Source organism: Alosa sapidissima, chromosome 18, assembly GCF_018492685.1.
Source record: "Alosa sapidissima isolate fAloSap1 chromosome 18, fAloSap1.pri, whole genome shotgun sequence".
Lineage (NCBI taxonomy): Eukaryota > Metazoa > Chordata > Actinopteri > Clupeiformes > Clupeidae > Alosa > Alosa sapidissima.
Window position 1 is genome coordinate 4,315,351 of NC_055974.1, and position 19,304 is coordinate 4,334,654.

The 19,304-nt window shown below is 43.2% G+C and overlaps 1 protein-coding gene across 1 annotated transcript in view; it reads left to right on the forward strand.

The window, feature by feature from the left end:
• The first annotated feature begins 6,030 nt into the window (after positions 1 to 6,030).
• Positions 6,031 to 19,304, forward strand: part of rbpjb (recombination signal binding protein for immunoglobulin kappa J region b) — a 72,566-nt gene continuing 59,292 nt past the window's right edge. The window contains exon 1 of the mRNA XM_042069479.1: positions 6,031 to 6,208. Within this exon, the coding sequence (XP_041925413.1) occupies positions 6,189 to 6,208 (20 nt within the window). The 5' untranslated portion in view covers positions 6,031 to 6,188. The remainder of the gene's footprint in view (positions 6,209 to 19,304) is intronic.

The window sequence follows — 19,304 nt, forward strand, 5'->3', positions numbered from 1 at the left end:
AGATCTGGGTCAGGGCTTTGACGAGTTCACTTGGCTGAGACTTCATTCCACCCACCCCCCTAGTTTAAAAAAATGTTGAAGCCAACAAAATTCATGCTGCCCATGTAAGCCATCTGACTGAAACAATAGCAAACGAACCAGATGCGTTGCTTAAAATGTACAATCATTTTCTTCCCAAAACATTGGTCATTTGCACCTATAAAACATTCTTATTTGTGTGCTCCGTTTCTTCCTTTAGGTTCAGTCATCTGAAGCCGTTTGAAATGAAATGTATGATATTTGTCAAGGTTGTGGTTATGATCCTGTATGTATCTTACCATTAAAAATGGCTTACATCAAAGCCACACTGCTTAGGCACTCAAAGATTATGGCACCACTACCTTGCCTTCCAATGAGGTTTGTTGTGGCATATATCATAGATTTCAAAAATGAATTAGAGTACATAATTATATAATATTGTTTTATATAATTATGTTTTATGTATTTCAATGAGGGTTTTCCTGCAGAAAACAAGGGGTTGCTTTTGATGGTGTATAATTAATAGGAGTGGGAATATTTTTAATGTTGGCCCATAAAACTTTGGTTCCTTTCCCTGCCCGAGTCTGTGATTATACTGTCAGTGGGCAGCTCAGACAGCAGCAGTGTGCTCTGCGCAGAGCTGCGTAACGTTAAAACAGGTCCTGACTGAAACTACTCTGAGTGAAACCCGAAGAGCACAGAGCACAGCCTCACATTGGCTACACTACTAAAAAATATTTCACCATAACACAGCCTATAACATACCACGCAGTAGCATAATAGACTAAATTCATATCAACTTTTGGGTGGAAGCTTGTTGGAGATGTCACTGTTGATTGAAATAAAGACATAACCCAAACTAACTAAACCCAAACATATAAAATAGCGATCAAATGAGTATTTATACATTGTACAAGATCTGTTCTTCCACCAGAGCACATTTAGGCCTCTCTGTTGACATATCTCGGCTTGTACCCCTATATTAATTCATCTGGCTTTGGCTGTGTTTTGAGGAGGGGAAAGGAACTCAAAGCAACCACTCTTTCTGGCAAGATGATCTTGCAGAGCTATGCATCTCGCTTCACAAACCACATTACCACACTGAGAGGTTCAGGCAATGTTACCCCTACCACAGAGGGATGACAAACAATGTTGCATGCCTGAATGTTCATATGTTGTTGTTGTTGTTTCTCCATATTATTTTTGTTGTTTCCTGTAGACAAGTTTGTTATGAGGAAATAACACTTTCACCTTTTGGTTTTTGAGTTCTTAATAATCCTCAGATTTTTGGCCAAGAATATTAAAAAATAAAACACATTCATAGCATGCTGCTGCAAGGATTCTATATGCAGAAATATTTGAGCCACTTAATTATTGACTCAAATTGTACATTAGTCCTGGGCTGTCATGGTCTCGCCTTTGACTACTGCTGCTCTTGAAGTTAGCATTGTTGTTCTCTAACGTGTCAACAATGTGTGTAAAAGGCACTATAACAGGGACAACATTTCCTTGGAAAAACAGGAAGGTCATTATTCATTGCCTAAGGCTTTACTTGGATCAGTGTATACTGCTTTGTGCCAAGGGTCCTTGGTAGAACCTGAAAACTTAGTGAGCACCCCTTAAGATTACTTCTCGGGTTCAGATCAAAGAGGGTCTCGGTGTAGGTGTAGCACAATAACAATTATTCTTATGGGGCAGTGAAAATACTGTCAAGTGCTTAGTTGAATTTAGATTGATTAATAGTGAGTTTTACTTTGAAAATGTGTACATTCAGATTGATTGATAGTGAGTTTAACTTTGAAAATACCTTAAACATTATCAAAGTTATTTGTGTACTCAGTTCTTCCTTTGGGTTCAGTCATCTGAAATGGCCGTGTTTTGATGATTCTACAGCCTTGTTCTGTGAGCACTGAGAGGATGTGGGAGCACGGGTGATATCCTTTGCAGTCACTTTTACTTGTTCATAACCTCCATGATTAAGTAAACTTTGTCACACTTGGGGTTACATTTCCTTGCCGGTGAAGATGGAAACTGTTTGTGACTGTTAGATGAGTTTCTTTTTGGTGTGCGATCCAACATTCAAAGAGGACCTGTGTCCCAGAAATGATGTCCAAAATAAATTGTGGAAAGTCCTTATCAGCCTCAAGTCTCCTCAGCTCTGACAGAAAAATAAAGACTTGTTATTTTCCCAGTCTCGTTTTTTAAGGGCTTTTTGCTCAGTGTCCTCACTGTAATGCACTGCTTTTCACATTACCAGAGCTACAGTAGCCTTAGGCTCTGACTGAACTCTCCAAGCTTCTCCCTCACTCACGTCGCCAAGTAGCCTAAACCACACTCACTCACACACACGCACACACTCCCTTTCCTGAGCTATTTTCTTCAAGAAAAAATCACTGGCCCCTAGAAAACCTTTGCTGGTCAAGTGTAGAGCAGTCCTTTGGCCAAGGCAAATAGGGAAAAGAACAAAGAGACAAACATTTTTTGTGCCATTTTTTTGGGTTGATGATGGTGATTAGAACTAATGATGCTGAAGAAAATCTTGTCTTGTTTTCATAAAAATATTTTTTTTTTCTGCTAATGATGATTAGTTGCAGTGAGGTGCGGAAAATACAGATTTATTTTTATTTGGCTTCTTATGTATTAAATGTGCTTAAATGAGAGACCACAGTGATGATACAATCTGACGTCTTTTACACCTGTCATGTTCTCGACTTTCAGAATGCACATGGGCTGAAGGAATGGCTAATGGTTTTTATTTCTTTGAAACAGAAAGGATTCTCTAGTATCACGTCAGCTCAGAGAACTGAAACTATTTTCACGTTATGCAAATGTAATGTTGGGACGTGCACATCACTTATATCTTGAGCAGGCCCCATTAGTCAGCCGGAGGTGATGTTAATCTTGAAAGCTGCTATTTAAATTACTTTTCTAAACTAATCAGCCCAATGAGGTCACTTCTTAAGGGCTAGGCCTTTTGAAACAGCACAAATATTCAGAATATTTATCTACAGTTAGCAGACATTCGATCAATCAAAAGTTAACTCCTTAAATATTAAATATTTCATTATTAAATCAGTTGAAGCCCTTCTAATATTATGAACGCTATTTTGGTATCATGAAAAAAAATTGGGAGAGAAACTGGGGGGCACTGAATGCTCTTTAAAAGTGCACACATAGTCTGCTGTCTCCAGACTGGACAGACGCGTGGTTCAGACGTAGGTCAGAGTGGGGACGTTTGAAGATAAACGCCCTCCCTTTGGATCGCACGTCCTCTCCATTAGTCAAACTGTCAGCCCTGTGCTCCCCTGGGTGTTCCCCCTGATGGGCACACAGGGACACCCTCGCCTTCGCCCTTGCACTGAGGTCTACTCCAGCCCGAGCCAGCCAGCTAGCGTCACACTCAGCCTAGAACAGCATCAGCCTTGTCTTATGATGCCCTGTGGTTTCAGCAAGCAGACTGAAAAGAATGTCTCTCTTTTTATCACCTCGGATTCTTGCAGCATTGACAAGGATGTTTGTGTGTGTGTGTGTGTGCATTGTGTCACACTGAAATTGTTGGCCCTTCGCAAAGCTTATTCTAATGAATATTTAGGTAAATATTTATGAGATCTAATCAATTATCCTTGGCAGATGTATTAACTGCCAAATGTCTGAAGGAAATATCTCTGTTCTTGCCTACTAAATATTCTGTCACTCTGAATCATTCCAAAGGGTGCTTTTGCACTGTAAAAAGAAAACCTCCGATTGAAAAATGAAAACCATGCTTGTCTGATTGGAATGTTTCAGTTCCTCGCTGCCCTGGAGAACCCTCCATTTGGAAAACAGATCCTCCTCTCAAAGGCCTGGTGCCATAAGTGACTGTCCAGAATCCTGTTGCTATCATGATAAATATGTCATAAATGCAATGAAGTGGCAAATTAAAAAATCTGCAATGTGATCCATGCTCACACACACACACCCTTCTCCAGTCCATGGCGGAGCAAGGAGGGCAGCATCTGGTTGGGAGTCAGATTCGGTTCGGTGAAATGAGACCAATCTTTCTCTTGGCAAAACACACAGGCAGTCAGCAGAGTGGATTTATGGACAACGCACTCGTGGCTTAGGCATGATTGCTTGAATTGGCGGCCTTTGTTAGCTTTTTATTGAGCTCCAGAGGAAGGCCTTTTCCATTAAAAATAATCATTTTATACCTGAACGGGTGGAGGGGAGGGAGGAGGTCGAAGAAAGTAAAATGGAATAAGACCGATAAAGAGCAAATCCACTACTTGCATAAATAGAAACAGAGTATTTGTGATATGTTGTTGTTGCTGTGCTTACATTAATGCGCAAAACTGTATGAAATGATAGTTGCTGCAACATATGCACTCCTCCAGGATTTCCCCCCATTACACTCAAAGGCATGCAGTTGAGGGCATGGTCAGGGAGTCTTAAGAATTAGGAGGCCTCCAAGGGAAACGTTAAATCATGTCTGTAAGTATCCATAAAAATATCTTATGGACTTTACAACACAAAGAGGTCAAAGATCACATCCAAATTGTTCAACTTCTTATAGCCCTGTACTTTTTAAAAAGTAGAAGCAGTCTGCGGGCTTATAGACGTTGTTGGACTCAATTCAGTTTTATTTTTTGCTTAAGTACTTATACTTGTGTAGTCTTTTTACTGTCTTCAGCTGTAAAACATTTAGGAAACTTTACGCTTCCTATAAAACTCCAGTGAGTAACAGGAGGTCCTCCTCCGACTGTTAAAAAAAGAGGAAGGGAAAAAACGATGGAAAACTGGATAAGGTCTTCTTAGTGTGGGCTCCAGGCCAGTCTTTCCCTCTCTCCCTCACTAGTGCAGATTTTTTTTACTCCTGTTCTCTCTCTTGCCCTCTCTGTCTTTTGCCCCCACCTCCCCCACACTGACATTAGGGCAGGCTAAATAAAAACAAGTAAACAACATTGTTGAAGATTACGTAGATTAGCCTACCTAGTCTAATGCAGATCTAAACGTCAAATTATCAAACTGAACTAGCTGTAAGCATTATTACTTGTGCAAGACAGTCAATGTAAACCGTATGAAAAGTACGGTGGGGGCAGCTCTGTCTTTCACAGACACTCACACGCACAGTAGCACTTTCACCATGCCTTGGGGAAGGAATGTTCTAGGGAAATATTGTTAGTAACACCGCGTGTATTATAAGTCACGTCATAAATACATAACGTAGCCTATCAGATATAAAACATAGCTAATTCAACGATATTAACATAGCCTGGGAACCAGCCTATGCGTGTGAGAATAATAAAAATGGAAACACCTCCTTGTTCGTCGACCTAACTTGGATCAGGTCATTCCACTTCCACGTGTTGTTTGCACAGGATAAATGGCTTTCCTTAAAAAAAAGAAAAAAGAATCGCAGTTTCGCTATATTTGAATGTTCTGCAAGCCGTGTACTCTCCCACCACGCAGTGCTCATGTTTTAAGTAGCTAGATGTGTTGCGCATTGCGCTGAATTGTTCTACACACGTATCTGGCTAAATGGCAAGATTCGGTCAACAAATCCCACGCCGTTAAAAAATATCACTCGTATTTCCCCACCTGTCTCCGTTCGATCAAATTCCACATCTTTCTTATAAAATGCATTCCTTCATCTCTGACTTGTTTTGTAAATGTACTTCAAAACTAGCAGTTATGTTGGGAATGCTTGTCTGTTTTTTGCTATCCCACTGTAGCCTACTACGTAGCCTGTTTTGCCTTTTGAGGGCCTGGGAAAACTCTGGATTCCTCGCAACATCGTGTGAAATTTCGTGCCAAACTACGTCCTGATCACTGCTGTAGCCTAATTTATTGCCGAGCAAACACGTGGGAATAGTCCTCGAGAGCTGTAAAATAAGCCACAGCAACTATCCACACACATCTCGCGATGGGTAACACGCTTTTCCATTCTAGTCTATTGTGAGAGTTTTCCAGGTCTCGCGCGATTTCAGAAGTTTCCCACGCCTGTTGTTGTGGCGTCTGCCCTTTTCTCTCACTCTCTCTTACCCCCCTTCCTCTGTCTTCCTCACCCGCCCCCTTTCTCTCCTTCTCCCTCGTTCCTTCATCTCCAGTCTGCTGCTGTTGTCTCGGCGGCTAGTTGGTCTGGGAGAAAGGGATCTCGCGAGTGTTGGAGTTTTGGTGAGAGTTTGTGGAAGATGGCGCCTGTTGTGACAGGGTAAGTCTGAGATTCAGTGCTGCTGCTTCTGTTGGAGTTAAAGTAGATTTTAAGTACTCAGAGTTCAGTTGATGCCTTTGGTTAAAACATGTAACTCAGTGGGGATCTGTTTCTGATTTGGTGGTTATTTTTAAACAATGCGATGTGTTTTCTTTAAGTGAAATGTGTTGTCTGGTTTTCTTTGACTAACGTTACTCTCTAGTGTAGTGACTGTTGCTGTACCGCCGTGCCGTGTTGTGGCTTTTTGTACGAGCCCCAGCGCTAGTACGACTGCACGGGAGTTTGGGGCTAGCCAGCTAGCTTGTAGCTACCAGCGGTCTTTTTGTGCACCACCAGACAACGACACGAATAGAAATAGCCAGACTATATTGAGAGAGAAAAAAATACCAATCCAGACTGCTTATTTTGGTAATAAAAATATATTAAGTAATATGATTCGAAAGCCCACGTATGATAACATACACAGGGTACATGGATCGCGGGGCTTTTAAAACATATTGTGGCTTTGTTCAAGATATTCATTTTGCCCTGTATTTGTATCGCTTCACTTCGGTTGCTTTGTATTATTGGCCAAATTGTAGACATATTGTAAGCGATAATACTGTAGGGCTGGTCACTATGTGTGGAGAAACTGTTTTGACATGCGTCTGTGTGTCCGTATGTAAGTGTTGTTTACCAAACAGTCCGGGTGGCTTCCCTTCGTCGCCCTCGCGGTGCAGACGAATGATTATTTAATGCCGAGTGCAACTAAGGACAGTAAATGCCTAGATGCCACCGAAAACAGAAGTGGTTGCGCATTGTGTAGATAAGTCCACAATTATTTTACAAACAGTTATTTTTTCATATGGAAAATATGCCACTACCTGGCATTAACTTGATGAATAAGCAGACAAAGCTGAGCATTTTTTAAAAAAAAATATGAAGCTTTAATTGTTGCCTGCATTCTAAGACGTCAAACTGCAGTGAGACACAGACAACTCGCTAGCATCTATAAATGATACACTTCTGCAATTTGGCATGCTAACGTTAATCGGAATTCATTTGTCACCGTTCGCTATTTGTACTCAGACAGAAAATAGCCTAACTAAGAATTTAACGCATTCTCTTCTATTTGTTTCCCCCCACTCAAGACTAACCCACTTTCTTTGACAGTAATTGCGCAACCGGGAGATTAAACCCCTAGAGTAATTCTTTGAAAGAAAAAGGCAGAAAGCCCCAGCGAGTTCCACGTCCCTTTCCGTGGTCTCTGTTTTAATTGGGTGTTTATAGCTAACCTTACAGTAGATCACTGGTCTGCTGTGGGAGTTGCTTATGAACACTTCGATGGTTGTATTTCGAGTGGTGTTGAAACCGCGCTGCAAATCTGTGAATTAAAAAAGAGGAAAAAATACAGGACAAATGTGGAATTTAAAACAATACTGCATCAGTCGACACAGATTTTTTTTTGTTTATCTAGATAAAACGCTATAGCCAATGCCCCTCGCTGGGTATTGACAGTGAGCAGGTTTTCTGTTTTGCACAATTTGTAATCCTCATAGACAGCACAGTGGGTGACAGACACAGGGATTTTTTTTAAGCCAGGGAGGGGTGTGAGTTGAGGGGAGGGCAAGGAGATGGCTGCTGTTCATTTTGGGGCTTTCCAGCATCCAGTGATGGTACTTGTCATCTCTGCTTTGACAGGGAAGCGAGAAACCGGTAGACTGGCCACCTGTCCAGATGATATTTACTGAGTCTGCCCCCCCAGCACACACCACGCACACTCCCTGTTCTCTTCTTAAATGAGAGGAAAAGGGAGGGTGTGTGTTGGAGGGGGGGGGGGGGGGGGGGTAAATGAGAGGGTGCCATAAGGGCCCTTTATTAGCATAGTCAAAGGGTACTGTTGTGTCAACGGCTGGAGGCTACACGAGGAGTGTCCCAGTCTCCATGCTACAGTTGAGCAAACCCAATCATGATGGGGGTCACCACCCCACCCCCAGCCCACCAGCTTCCAAGTTGTCTGAAGTGCAGACATTGGCAGTCGTGTGCAAGGGCCAGCACGGGCCGTCTGTGACCACCAAACCACAGGCCACCCCCTGCAGTGAGGCCTGCTAGATGCACTCCTCCGCACAGTACTCCTTGGTCCAGCCACCGGGGAGGGAGCCTGCTGGAATGTGACTGGTTGTTGGTGCACTATCACTGCACTGTTTGTGTGTGTGTATGTGTGTGTGTGTGTTTGTGTATGTGCTTCAGACCTGTTCCAGAGGCACGTCTTTATCGGCAAGGTCGAGCCATGGTGGTCACACTTGACAGGTGCTTATTTTATGAAACCCATACTTGGGTTTATTATTGTGTCACTTGTGGTGTGTCCGAGTGTGTGTGTGAGTGTGCGTGTTTCTGTGCACTGTATGAATTTAGAAAATATCACCCAATATAAATTTTGTTGGTTTCTTCAGAAGAAGTCCATGCAAAGAAAGGAAATAGGATATTATGAAATAATGTACAGGGTTCCCACGAGTCATGGAATTTTACATCTGACTTAGAGTGGGAAACCTGAATGTAAACGATTGTATTTATTTATTCTTTGTTGCCTCTTTCCACCTCGAATGTGGAGGTTTCATTGGTGGTCTGTGGCCCACCAATGCACTGTGCTAAACAGTTGTGTGCTGCTGATGACAATGATGACAATGATGACAATAATGCCATGTTTATTATTCATATTAGCCATTTAGTCATCTCCCCTGTTTTGTATTAAGTGGTGGACCTTTTCTTTCTTTCATAGCGTGGTTAGACATTTTTGGGGTTGGTTTGGGGGGGACAAATATTTGTAATTGCAAAATGCAGTTAGCAGGAAGCCTGTTTCAGATGGGTGGCATTGTTTTTTTCTCTACAGTCTAGGCTGTATTAAATATAAATCGGACACCAAATCCATCCGCCTGCTATGACTTCAATGAATGAGTTTTAGAAAGAGGCAGAGGGGCAGGGAGGACCATGACTTCTCACAGATGCATGTGGCACAGAGCTGGTCCCTAAAGTGGGCTACTAACCTGTCTCCTTCAGCCAGCCTGTTGTTATTCCAAGTTATTTGAGGTAACAGTATCAGGTGAGGCTGCTTATCTCTGCTGCAGTACACCTCTACAAATCCCGGATAGGAGAGAAGAAAGTGAGAAAAAGAGATAGTCTGCTGTAATCTTTGTTTTCTTTGATTGTAAAAAGCGTGAGCTGTGTGTGTGTGTGTGTGTGTGTGTGTGTGTGTGTGTGTGTGTGTGTTCGTTGGAGAGAGGGAGACTTAGAGAGAGTGTGAGTGTGTGTGGGTGTTGATTTGTCTCTGGGCTATCAGAGGGACATGCGGCTTTGGCGGTGTTGAAAGAAGCCCAGCCACACTGGGGAAACACTCTCCACATCACCTGTGATGATAAAGCCGTGAATCACTTATTTCAACACAATGCAGCCAAAGTCTTACCCCCAGGGAATGGGATTTGATATAACTTTCCTCTCTCTTTTTTCCCCTCCCTATTTCATTTGCTGCCCCCCCCCACCCCCCCCCCACCCTAAACTTCATACTCTTTCATTGCCAAAGGAGTGCAAGTCAAAGATGGACACCACAAAGCCTGCCTGCTTAGGACATACAGGCTGAGGTGTGTGTGTGTGTGTGTGTGTACACACGTGTGTGTTCACTCAAGGAGAGGGAAGTTCCCTGGAAAGAAAAGGTGAAAAGTGTTACAGGAGAAAAGTTCCCGAGGGGGCTCTCCTCTTCCCTAATACTGGTTATGAAAGGAAAAAGGGCTCAGTGTGTGTGTGTGTGTGTGTGTGTGTGTGTGTGTGTGTGGGGAGGGGGGTGACTAAGAGAGAGACAGAGAGAGCGAGGAGGGGGAGTTGAAAAGAAGCGAGCAGCAGCAGCAGATGTGAGGGCTGGGGGGCCTGCTGGTGTTGAGTTAAAAGGGAGCACAAATGTGGCCTCACCCCTCCTGCCCCCGGGCCTGTTCCACACACAGGCACAGGTAGGGAGAAGGGCGTGAACAACAGATCACACACCCATTACACCTGACGGCTGGGCTACACACATACTCTCTCTCTCTCTCTCTCTCACACACACACACACACACACACACACACACACACACACACACACACACGCAGAGGAACAACTGATTCACGCCAGCGCTGGGCACAGATTATACTTGTGTGTGTGTGTGTGTGTGGGTGATCACCCAGACACGTATCAGAATGCAAGTCTGGCTTTAAGGTTTGGAAGTGATCTCACGAGATGGGTGTTCTTGACTATCAGTGCCCCCATCCCCACACACAACTCAGAGAAAATAGCAACGTCAACGTTACCTGCATCATTTCCTAAGGCCCTGCCATGTGACTGCCAGCTTGAGTTGGTGAATGAGCTGCTGACACAATATATTTAGATTTTCAGACAGATCACAACACACAGTGGACTTGCTTTGTTGAAGTGTTCGGACGTTTTTTAAGAGCGAATTGGATGGGTATACTAGATTATTTGCCAATAGATACACTCTTCAGGGCTTTGTTAGTGCAGACAAACAACTAGGCTCCCATGTCCCCCCTCAGAGCTACGGCTCATTGTGGTGGTCATGTGCCGAGTTTGGTGTGGTTCTTATTTTGCTGATTTGAAATGTGACAAGTTGTTTTTGTGGTTGGCCAAAAAAGACAGCCCGGTCTCTCCTCTCCCTCTCCCTCTCCCTCAAAAAAGACAGCCTGGTCTCTCCTCTCCCTCTCCCTCAAAAAAGGTCTCTCTCCCTTTACTTCTCTCTCTCTTTCCCCCTCAAGACTAGGTCCAGGGCACACACCACACGAATAGCACTCCGAATGAAAAGGCAATTTTTTTTCTTTGAGTAATTTGGCTTTGTCCCTTTTCAGTTTGGCACATTGATTGTGCTGGTCTCCTGCCTCTCTCTCTGTGTGTGTGTGTGTGTGTGTGTGTGTGTGTGTGTGTGTGTGTGTGTGTGTGTGTGTGTGTGTGTGTGTGTGTGTGTGTGCGCGCGCGCGCGTGCACTTTTGCACTTTTGAACATTTATACTAGGATTTGCAGAACAGGGGGTCTGCTGTCTGTTTGAATTTACACTATTGTATGGTACGGTTTCCCGCTTAGCCTATTTGTTTGTGAGAACTATGTGAGTAGTTATCCAAATCATGCAGGCATGTCATTACTGTTTTGCATGAATATTGCCAGCTAATGTCGTTGTGGATCCCCATGAAATACAAGCATGGACAATGAATGGTAACCAGAACAGAGTTTTTTTTTTATACAGACCTATATAAATGTTCGAGTTTCTTACAGTGCTCTTCATTGTTATAGGACTTGGCATGCGTGATGTATGGGGCACTAAAAAAGGCGTATGAAAGTACAAATGTTGTTTTGTGGGTGCCCTCTTCCTCTTTAAGAGTTTCCTCGTTCATAAACCATTCCTGTTGGTCGTGATTACGGCATGACCAAGGGAACTTGTCTTTCTTTGTTGTCAGCAAATTTTTGCGCTCCCCCTCGACATTCAGGATGCTTCATTCAGAAAAAAAAAACTAAGTGCCCCCTCCCACTCTCGTTCTGTTTTAGATTTGGTTTCATTCAGTGAACTTCCAACCAAAGTGCTCTGTGTTGCAATCTTTATGGGCAGAGGCTAAAAGCAACAAGCAGTCAAAAACTTGCTTGCGAGCCTTGCAATGTTTTTCTGCTACAGTTTCCCTTGCAAGTTGTGGCGGGTTCCCTTGGGTTCAGGATCATGAACTGACTAACTCTCTCTCTCTCTCCTTCTCTCCTTCTCTCCTTCTACCTTCTCTTGTGGACTAGTGTTTTCTCAATAGACGGGTTAATGTTGGCCTGAGTGGTTAATTAAAATTGAGATAAGTCTGAGTGCTCGAAAAGTTTTGCAGGAGAGGTTGACCCAGCTGTGGAAAACATGCCAGTAAGAAAAAGAAAAAAATCAGGACCGTTTTGTGATTCTTTTGGACAGGAAAATGGCCCCTTGTTGATGAATTGTTTGTTTTGGCTGAAAATAGGGAGGCCCCCATGGTGTAGAGTGTCGTTGAGTGACAGAATAAACCTGATGGAATCAGGAAGGTAATCAGCAAAACGTGAATGCTTTTTTAAAGGCAGGCCAATGGATGTGAGCAAATTGTATGCAAACTTAATGCAGGATCTTTCTTTCTTCCTTTTGTTCTCTTCGGAACTGTTTCACTGGAAACTGCAAGAGGAGAGTGTGTCAGAATGCGATACTGTAACAGCTGGGGCGTTGCTTGGTCTGTGTACGCAGGGCAGGTTAGAAGGCACTGAAGGAACTGAATGGGGGTAGTAAATGAGTTCATCTTCTGATTCTTTAAAACCCATCTCACCTTCTCACCCATCCGCACTCCTCAGTGGAAAGAGTGAAGGCTTAAGCTTAGTTAGTGGTGCATTGTAGCCGAATACAACATCCTTCAAAGAGATCTGTCCCTTAACTCGCCTGAGAACCTATCCAATCTCTGTCCCTTCAATTTGCTCAACCAGCTCAAGTCTGAATATGGTTTTGTTCTTGCCCTTATCTAATCTCTCCTCTGCAGGCTTCTCTCTCTCTCTCTCTCTCTCTCTCTCGCTCTCTCTCTCTCTCTTTTTCTAGTTTTCCCTCGTTCTTTTGTGTGTCACATCCAGTCTATTCACCAGCGCGCACACTTTGTACGTCTTGTTCTGAGCCAGATCAGTAATTATAGGGTGGAAGTGAGTAGAGGGTGGCCAGACCAGACTAGACAGACAGATCATCCTCTGCTGCGCTGGGGACTTCCACCGAGTGACCTAGTGCAATCCCTCAGAGACCAGGGGGAGACGTCAGAGGACAAATCCAGAGACCAGATCAGTCCTGAAGAGAGAGAAAGAGAAGAGCAGAGAAGGGCCGGGCCATGGCCTTCAAACTTCTTAAGGTTCGAAGCCTCAAAGTCACTTTGAGAGGGGGATAAAATTGCACATCACCAATTAGGGTACTCCAGGGACTGTTGTTTGCAAGAAAAGACATTTGCATTGAGACCTTTTTGTGGTCTGACTTTAAAGCACTATCTACTAGATAGTGACCACTTATTTGCCTTGTGCTGCCTTTGAGTGCCCTCTGTCAATGAGAACATGGGCTACATTCTGCTGCTAGCACGATGCGGATACAGGGGCCGTGCAGATAAACCAATCATAAACAAAGCAGGGCTAGCTCATCATGTTCACACTACTCTTGCTCACCAGAGCCAATACCTTATCTACTTCTAATCAAAAACGTGCTTCATTAATAGCCTACAGTGTTTCCCACAGAATTTGATTGAATTTGTGGCGGGGGGGGGGGGGGGGTGCTAAGATTGTCTTGGTAGTGTATAGGTCTAATTGAGTGCCTGTCACTTTAAGAAGTTTGTGAGGAAACCCTTGCTAGTAACACAGTTAAAAGGCTGCTGATGTGTGGGTGCAATTCATAACATTGTCTACCTAGTTAGTTAAAATAAAGGAAATTTAATAGCAATTTAGCCCGCCGTCTTCTATGCAATGCTTCTATGTGGCAACAACACTCCTTCAACAATTGTTAAATGCACATGCAGAGGAGGGGCAGCGGGCTCGTTACGAGATGGGGCGGGGCAAGGAATGGCTGCGTGCGTAAAAAGCGCAGCTCAATGAAAGGATTTTGATCTTATCTTTAATTTAAATAGTACAACATAGAATATTAATGTGTGGCGGCCGGTTTTGATTTCGTGGCGCCCCGCCACAGATTAGTCAACGTATGGGAAACACTAGCCTAGCTTGCAAATGACACTGGTATTGTCAGTCCTCAGTCTTTTGGTTGTGGAAGAAAGCGAGGTTGAGGAGAAAAAAATTATTATTAGATCCAGTTATCCAGAGGATAAATACTAACTACCACAATTGTGTACCCTTTAGGGCTGGGATAAACGATTATTTTTTAAACGATTAATCTAGCCATTATTTATTCGATGCATCGATTAATCGATTCATTTTTTCAGTCCGATTCGATTTCGAATATCTCCCCATTAACTGACTAATAGCAATTTATACATGTTGATTTATATATATCTGAATGAAAAAACATGAATTCCTTAACATTGCAATACATGTTTATTGCTCTTAAAATTCCAAAATAAAATACAAGTGCAAAGTCATGCATTCTTAGTCAGAGGTAGCATTGAATAAAGTTCAGTAGTGTATAGGTCTAATTGAGTGCCTGTCACTTTAAGACGTTCGTGAGGGAACCCTTGCAAATCCTTGCGGATTTAATAGCAATTTAGTCAGCTGTGTTCTATGCAATGCTTCTATGTGGCAACAACAATCGTGAATATTTTGTGTTAAATGCACATGCAGAAGAGTCGCAGCGGGCTCATTACGAGAGAGAGCGGGCGGGGCAGGGAAAGGCTGCGTGCGTAAAAAGTGCAGCTCAATGAAAGGATTTTATCTTATCTTTTAATTTAAATAGTACAACTTAGAACATCAATGTGTAACGGTCGGTTTTGATTTCGTGGCGCCCCACCACAGATTAGTCAACGTATGGGAACCATTGAAGGTGTAAAATTCAAAATATTTGGCAGCACGCATTTTGGGTCTGACAAATCGACGCGCATATTTTGCGTCGACGCGTTGTCCCAGCCCTAGTACCCTTACGAGAACATTACACTGTGCTTCTAAGCAGCAAGTAAGAAAGCTAAATAGCCAATCAGAATAACCCGTTTTCCTACAGCGTCGTCTAATACAAGATGATAGCGGTCTGTCGTGTTGCCGGTGTGCCAGTTTGTCTGGTGATCATGTTGACTCGTGACATTTTGTATAAAATCACTGCAAAAGCAAAAAGTAGTATGGTTGCCAGATAGTAAAACAGTCATGATTTACAAACATTCAGTTATCCATTGCTATGATCAATGTAATGTCGTTTGACACAATAAGCTGTGTCACTGTCACATTACAACATGAGCATTTATTTTATTTCAGTAAAACACGATGAATCGTTTATTTGCCCATTCTGGCAGAGTTGTAATGCCTCATGGTATGAAGGCCAAATAAATCTGCCATTGAGCTTTTCGTGAGAGGTTTGAGGCCCACACGCGACGCTGATAATTATGTTTCTGCATTATAATGTGTGATTTTCTGTCCCCAAAACTGAATTGGGGTCTTGTCAGTTTGTTGCTCATAATATAAGTTTTGCTATGTTAGGCAATTGAGCATTTTTGTTTCAAGGCTTGCATTTACAGTTTAGGCTAGCCTATGTTAATATCACCAGATAAGATGAGCGTATATTTCTCACTTATTATACGGCTCTTCACAATGCTAGTAGTACACTCCATTGACTTGAATGGGATTTTCCAATGTTCTACAGTAAAATATATTCATGTAGGTAGGTAGATAGATAGATAGATAGATAGATAGATAGATACTTTATTGATCCCCAAGGGGAAATTCAAGGGTAATGTAATTACCGCTGTCAATGGCAACAGGTTTTGTGCTTCTGATTTACATCTTTCATATCACTCCGCAAGTAGTCCGGTCACTTCTTGCAATGGAACTTCATTAAAAAGTAAAAGCAGACGGTTGATCAGCTGTGTTCTAAAGCAGTGGTTCTCAACCTTTTTTCAGTGATGTACCCCCTGTGAAATATTTTTTCAGCCAAGTACCCCCTAACCAGCGCAAAGCATTTTTATTTGAGAGAAAAAAAGACTTAAAACAGTGCACTGTGACATCCGTGTCTAATTTATTAAACTTTGGAACCACGACTCCATCCATAAACTTCAACCACGACTCCATCGTTTGAGTTTTGGCAGTGATTGACAGGTGATGGCGGGTGGCATGTGACAGGTTGGGTCGAACCATCCTGGTATGGGGGGACTCTGGGTTTTAAAGATAATGAAATTGAAAAGCCTACTGAAATATAATTGTATTAACTTATATTTTCCTGAAATATTTATTAAATAATTGTTTTTAAAGTATTTTTGCATGGATTCTACTTTTTAAATCTATGTATATTTTAACCATAAGCTGTTTTTAGGGCATTTCCACTACCTTCAGCACTTTGCGTCAATCGGGTTCTAAGGGTTAAAATCTCACGTACCCCCTGGAGTGCCTTGACGTACCCCCAGGGGTACGCGTACCCCCATTTGAGAACCACTGTTCTAAAGAATGTTGATGCTGCCAAATGTTGATGCTGCCTTACTTATGTTACCCTTTGTTATCAGAGGTTATAATTGCAATATCCTTTTGTAAACCACCATTCTCTGGTAGATAGCAGTGGCGTAATGGGATATGAAACCAGCGTGTCTTTTGCGTTCAGTTTATTTGCATTCAGTCATTGAGACTCATGGTTCGAACCCCATCAAAATCTCCGTTGCTTTAATTTGTTTTATTGTTTTTTTTTATTTCTTTCAGTTCACATTTTGTATTGTGTGTGTACAATGCTGAAGTGGACATTCATTAGACGTGATATGTACGTTTTTTCGGCGAGATCCATTATGTTGTCCGACTTAACAAACACCAGAGGCGGAGGCAGAGCAGAGCTCTTTTAAGAACTATGTAGGTAGGGCCTTGTTGAATATTTACTGATTACGCAAATATCACCAGTCAACATATGCACCAGACAAAAACTGGCACACCGCACAGATTGGAGCCATGCACATTGACTGGCCAGACGTTCAACCGTTCGGCTAGGTCGGTAAGGCTGATTGCTATGTAGTGTATGCTCTCTGGTTAATGTGTGTGTTAATAGGCAAAACCATCACCTTGCTGTTGCTACTGCTGCCTGCTCTATCAGTAGTAAACATGTTCATGCAGATCACCAGGGAAGAGGTTCCCAAACATTTATCATGGCACAACACCACAATATTCAAATTCAAATTGACTTGAAAGGACATGCTGTAATGAAGGCTGACTGTTGAGTCACCCTGTACTGTCTGTGTTGGGCTTTATACACCGTAAAGAGTACTGCTTAGTGAACTAGCTCGTGCATTCTGTAATCTGCAATTGTGAGATGTGGATTTGCACCAGCCCGATTTGAACAGATGTTATAGTGGCAGATGCTTGTTTCATTTCTCCACACTGTCTTGAGGGATCGCAGGGCATCGATGATGTAGTCGCGTGTCCTTCTTGACTTTTTAGTATTTAGCCAGGAGGAAGTGTAACTCTGTTAGTTTGGTTGAGACCATCAACTCTGGGTTTGGTCAGCGAGGTAGATATCGGAATTTTGCAGCTGGTTGATATTGGAAATGCCTATCCTGGTCAGGGCATACTCTGCCAAAGGGAGGCAATAGGTTCCCGTTCCACCGAGTAAAGAAATAGGCTGGTCTGCTCATGGGACTGTTGGGTGACTCAGTGGTCACAAGTCAGAGAGGACCAAAGTCACTCGCTATACTTCAAAGACATAGAGTTCTTTTGGATGGGCTTTGGTGTCAGAACATGAATTTCATGAGTTTCATGGATGTTCTTAGAGATCGTGGAGTCTTTTTGGGTTGAGTGAGGTGTGCTTGTTGACTGTCACATGTTTCAACACAAACTGACTGTGCCTGGGGGGTATTCCAAAATTGGTTGTTTAGTAGTAGTACTTGAAGTGTTCAACCTCCTAAGGGCCCTAAGTCTTCTTTGTCCTGAAGAATCAAAGCCTAGGGTTGTTCTTTTGGAGCTTTAGGCCTACTTGTAACACAGGTTAGTCTCTAAACCACATACTTTGAATTCCCCACCTCCCTGTTCACTTGCTGGATGGAGCCCTGCGTCTTACCAAACCAATCAAAGCGATACTGATGAGGATGGAGTGATTTGCTGGCTTGTTTTATTTTGAGCACAGGGTAAGATAGAAACCAGCCAGAGACAACTAGACAGACAGACAGACAGGCAGGCAGACAAAGGAGGGACGCTCCCTTTCTGTCGCTCTTTCTCTCATCCTGTAAGGTCATCAGACTTGGAGGCGTGGAAGAAGAAAGTGATAGAGGTGAAAAATAGGGGAACGAGAAGCGCCAGTTAAATGTTTTTTTTCCCTCTGCCATTACAGCAACACAGAAACCAGACAGCGGGTTAGAGGTGACACCGACTCTGCAGTACAGCTACCCCCCCCCCCCCCCCCCCCCCCCCAAGCTTGTGCTCCCTCCCCTGCCCACTCCCCCACACACTGTCTTCTGCCCCCCACTCCTTCCCTTGCTTTCATTGGCGGCTGTGGATCACAAGTGGGCTAAAGGTCACTGAGATTTTGAAGCGTCTGAGTTTTCACTTTTTTTGCCTGTTTTTTCTTCTCTTCCCCTCTCTCTCTATCTCTCTCTCACTCTCACACACACACTCTCTATTTCTATCCCTTCTCATTTTTTCCCTTTGTTCAGGCCACCACTCACTGGAAACCTTACTCTTTCACTTTCCTCTCACCTCCTTTAATGTCAGCTGTGGTACAGCCGCACACTATTCAAGGCTGTGGATGAAAGGGTGGGAGGTTGCAAGCGCAGGTCTGCGATGAGTAATTTAAAAGGGGGGAGGGGGGCGGGGGGCACTGAATTAAAATATGAAGCGGCATGTTTATAAAAGCCTTGACTTGGGAAGGAAATAATGGCTATTATGTGGGATTCTTGCGCAACAGAATTGTAAGAATTGACCAATGAGTTGTGTGGGTGTTTCAGGCAGTGGGGCTTATTTGATAAGGTGTGCGTGTGTGTGTCAAGAGGTGGTGGTGTGTGTGTGTGTGTCGAGGGGTGGTTATGTGTGTGTGTGTGTGTGTGTTGTGTATGGGGGTGGAGATGGGTGGTTTTGGCAGAATTGTTGTGTGCGCTCTGACCCACCACCTCCAGCCCCCTGTACCCCTACACCCCCCTTCAATTCATCCTGCTCCTTCTCTCCAGTGGCCATGAGTCATTGCTCCTCTGCAGCCAAATTGAGAGGGAGGAGCGAGTGAGAGAGGAGGGGGAAAAAGCAGGTCATTGGGGGTGCAAGATACAAAAACAGATCATCAACTATTTACTCACAGCATGGCTTTTCTTCTCTCTCTCTCATCAGACTAGCAAATTGGATAGAGTCAAAAGTTAACACACTTATAATAGGATTCAGTCAATTTAGTTTGACACACAAGTTGCTTTCTGATATCCCACTAAGTTGTTTGTCTTGGGTAGATATCAGGATATTATAGATATC